This window comes from Beauveria bassiana, assembly GCF_000280675.1.
Source record: "Beauveria bassiana ARSEF 2860 unplaced genomic scaffold BBA_S00038, whole genome shotgun sequence".
NCBI lineage: Eukaryota > Fungi > Ascomycota > Sordariomycetes > Hypocreales > Cordycipitaceae > Beauveria > Beauveria bassiana.
In genome coordinates, this window is record NW_007930873.1 from 74,977 (window position 1) to 78,802 (window position 3,826).

General features: G+C 48.2%; 1 protein-coding gene across 1 annotated transcript; it reads left to right on the top strand.

The window, feature by feature from the left end:
- Positions 1-2,300: 2,300 nt before the first annotated feature.
- BBA_08670 (nitrogen assimilation transcription factor nirA) lies at positions 2,301-2,570 on the top strand (the record flags this gene model as incomplete). Its single annotated transcript, XM_008603767.1, has 2 exons — positions 2,301-2,389; positions 2,444-2,570. The coding sequence occupies 2 exons, from the start codon at positions 2,301-2,303 to the stop codon at positions 2,568-2,570; spliced, it is 216 nt and encodes a 71-aa protein (XP_008601989.1).
- Between the last annotated feature and the right edge of the window lie 1,256 nt (positions 2,571-3,826).

Sequence of the window (3,826 nt, forward strand, 5' to 3'; positions counted from 1 at the left end):
TGATCAAAAAGCGATCTAGGTTTCATAAGTCACGTATTCTGATCGCGCCGGGTGCACACAAATCTTTCGGACCATTATGCCTAGCACGATAGTACCATGCATGACACTGTCACTGAGACCGCGAGCCGTTGCGTGGCTGTTGTCGCACAGAGTGTCGGGCCCGGTACATTGCACTTTTCAGCTTGCGCAGGTCTTGTTATCCGTCAAGCGCCAAGACAACAAAGTCGTGGCTTCGTGAGAGGAAGCAATTGCAACTGACACGGGCAACTAAATGGTGAATGAGACCGCTGCTAAGATGTGCGCCCCAAACGAAACACTAAGATACTTGTCTCGTCTGATGATGGCTTGACTAGCGGTCAGCATGCAATTATCTCAGCCAGTCTACACCGAGAATGCGAAAGTTACGACACTGATGTTTCTGAGGAAAATACCTCAAATCTTGTACCAGAAGTGTACTCCTTCAGGTTCGAAATAGCCGTTTCATCTCACGATCACACCTTTGCTCAACCTTCTAGTGGATCATATGACAATTCCATTAGGATGCCATTCATTCTCATGAGCAAAGCAAACGGCCGTCCTTCATTTGATTATAGCTGGCCGACACTCGGCGCCAAACACCAGGATACCACAGCTTCGCGGCTTCAGTACCGATGTCTAAGACAAGCCTGTGTGAAAGTAATCACGGAATTGTGGCTTACAGCATATGAGACGCGTTCGACTATGAAGGCTACCAACCTTTCCGTACACCTCGCTACGGTCTCCGTCTTCCATCATTCCTGGGATCACAGTCACTGGCCAGGTTGGGTTCAGAGGTTTCAAGGGTTGCTAGACGGAGAACGGAGGGTACCAGCGGTCTTTTTTGTCCACCGAGTGTCCGGATTGTGCTCGTAGTAGGTACGTGCTACTTTGGTGAGCTTAGTGTGCGGCACATGCATAGGCATGTCTGAGCTTTTGACTCAAGTCACCCGGGTTTTGTACGCATTAGGTACGTCTTGCTTCCAGCGACGGCCTTAACAAACGTCCACTTGTTAGTTGAGACAACCTTCACGTGAGGAGATCTCAAAACTAATCCAGTTGTATGTCATTTATAGCTATATAAAGAGCAAGAAAGAATAAAAAAACAGAAGAAACCACTGCGACACGTATCGTGACCCCTTCCAACCGCCTCATAAAGCCACCATTTGCCTATCTTTACACTACAATACAAACTAGCGCAATAAAAATGAAGTTTTTCTTCGCCACCGCCGTTCTGGCTATCGCCGGTGGGGCAACCGCTCTCGAATACGACTGTGGCTGCAACTTATCTGGACCGTCTCGAGGTTGCTGTGGACCTAATGGAGGGATTTGGACCGGTATATATTGCAGAAATGTTCCTGGGTATTTCACAGATGACTTTATACGGTGCTGCGGAGGACCAGCAGTCGGGAGTTGCAGCCGGTGAAGGCGCAGTGCGTTTAGATGCGCATCATCCGATATCATCTAGTGCTGCCGTTTCTGCATTTAGAGATAGTTTCTGGTCGAGGCAAGGAGTTCCCCACTGGGGTTTAAGCTCGGCCGGCCAAAACGGGTTCCTGTCACTACCGTTGTTATCTTAGTTCTAGGCAAATATAATTGTTTTAGTGGAATAAGAAGATAATAAGCTTCGAGATCGATCGGTTCATACGGCTCACTAAGTGCCCCGCAAAGGCTTCCACACAGCGATTCTCGGGATGATCTTACTAGTGAATGCCAGGCATTATGTCTTAATTAAGACAGACGTACTTGGCATTGTTTAAAGATGCAAGAATTATCAAGTCTGCTACAGCGTCTACTGCCCGTTGAGCAGCGCCCAGCGGATGCCGGCAGCAATACTTCCGATGAGAAAATCGCGGGTAGTACTCGTGCTCCGATTAGACTCTGCGATGGCTTGGACCGGCATTACCAGCGACGCGAAATTTATTCGACATATGTTAGCTCTTTATTTCTGCTGGGAGTACCCCAATCTTGCGCCAATTAGCAAAGAACATTTTCTTCGGGATTTTATTGATACACGACAACAATACTGCTCGCCGATGTTAGTCAATGCACTTCTTGCATTGGGCTGTCATCTCTCCGATCGACCTTTGGACGCTGCTGACAACATCTCCGTCATCAGCAATAATTTTTTTAGCTAGTCGCGGCGCATCCGTTTTTTAACACCGGACCATCACCAAGTAACTACTATTCAGCCCCTAGTGATAATGTCTATACGAGAGGCTCGCTGTGGTCAATTCTTGGAGAGTCAATACTACGCAGAAAATGCTATGCAGCTTGCTATTGCAATGGGTCTGCACAATGTACGCGAGGAACACTGCGCCATTGAGCCTGATGTCCTCGCAAAAACATTATGGGGAACATTTACACTCGACCAGTAAGTTCCGATCAAACTCCGCAGGGCTGAAGGAGACATTAATAAGTAACATAGTGCATGGCCGATGGTAAAGGGTGAGCTGCCACACTGCTTGCCTGCACTGCACCGCCCACCCATGCCAGTAATTGCTACCGACTTTAAGACGTCGTCGTGGGCCCCATATGCGGACGGTGGTAAGTGACTTTCTCAGACACCATGTTTACTTTTCACAGCCTCATTCTTGTTTAGACGTGTATTTAGAACCAGATATTCAACTCTCGAATGCACGGTCTCTGTATTAACATTTGCGAGCTGAACGAAACAGTTCATGAATCTTTACACCTTCTTTACTCGCCTATCAAATCTTTAACAGCTGCAAATCTGCTCCAAAACTATCACCTATATTTAGACTGGTATGATCAGCTGCCAGAGGTCATGCGACTAGGTCACAATTCAACGCCTGCGGTCATATTCATTTAGTAGGTATAGGACTATTCTAGATCCTGTGGAAATGCTAATTTGCTAGTTTATACTATCATCTCTCTGTTCTTCTACTCTTTCGACCGTTTCTTGCGAGTCCGCCTCATTGGATCAGGGGTCATCCCTCTGAAAATCTGTTTCCAGGCGGCCGATGCCATGCAGCGTTAGTCAGCTCCTACTCAAAGCTCTATGCCCTGCGCAGGGCACCGACTTTCATGCCTTTCTTTAGTTTTGTGTCAGCTACAATTTATCTGGCGATTTCTACCGTGGTTACGGAGCTAGATCACGGCAAGGTATCGGTCTCACCAACTCCAGACGTCAACGAAGCATTAAGACTCAGAACCGCACATCTCAGAGAAATGGCTCCAAACCATTCTTTTGCCGAGCAGGCACCACACGTCTTACGCTATCTAGGTCGTGGGTGGAGTCTAGAATTTGATGTAAAGGCACGCAAGGGGCCATTACACAATGTGGAGCCAAATATCATGACTGAGCAGACGCTTTGCGGTACAGGGTTGGAGGATGCCATCGGCACTGAGGGACTGGGACAAAAGAGCACAGCTTCAACGGGATTTTTCTCCGCGTTCTTGGGACTGCAGCACGATTCAGATTTGCGTGATGGGTTCGACTTAGATGGGGCAAACTTTTCCCTTCCTTTAGCAGTATGTGTTACAGAACGGGGAGTGGAGGACGCAGCATGAGGTGCAGGTAGACCTAGCAGAACCGTCTGCGGTGCAGCGGGCCGCGGCGAAATATGTGCGAACTGGGTTGGGTGTCTTTAGTAGCAACTATCAGATGCTTAGGCCTCGTGTTATGTCCTAGTACGTCGCATAACCTAGTATATAATGTGTGCTAGTGCATGCGTCCCAGCCCTCACTGTATACCATTTGTCTCTTTCATCCGCCCAATCTCTGCATTCGAGTAGGACGTGGCGTACGGTTTGGCGGCCGTAACCGCATGCGCACTGGTCTGAATCTG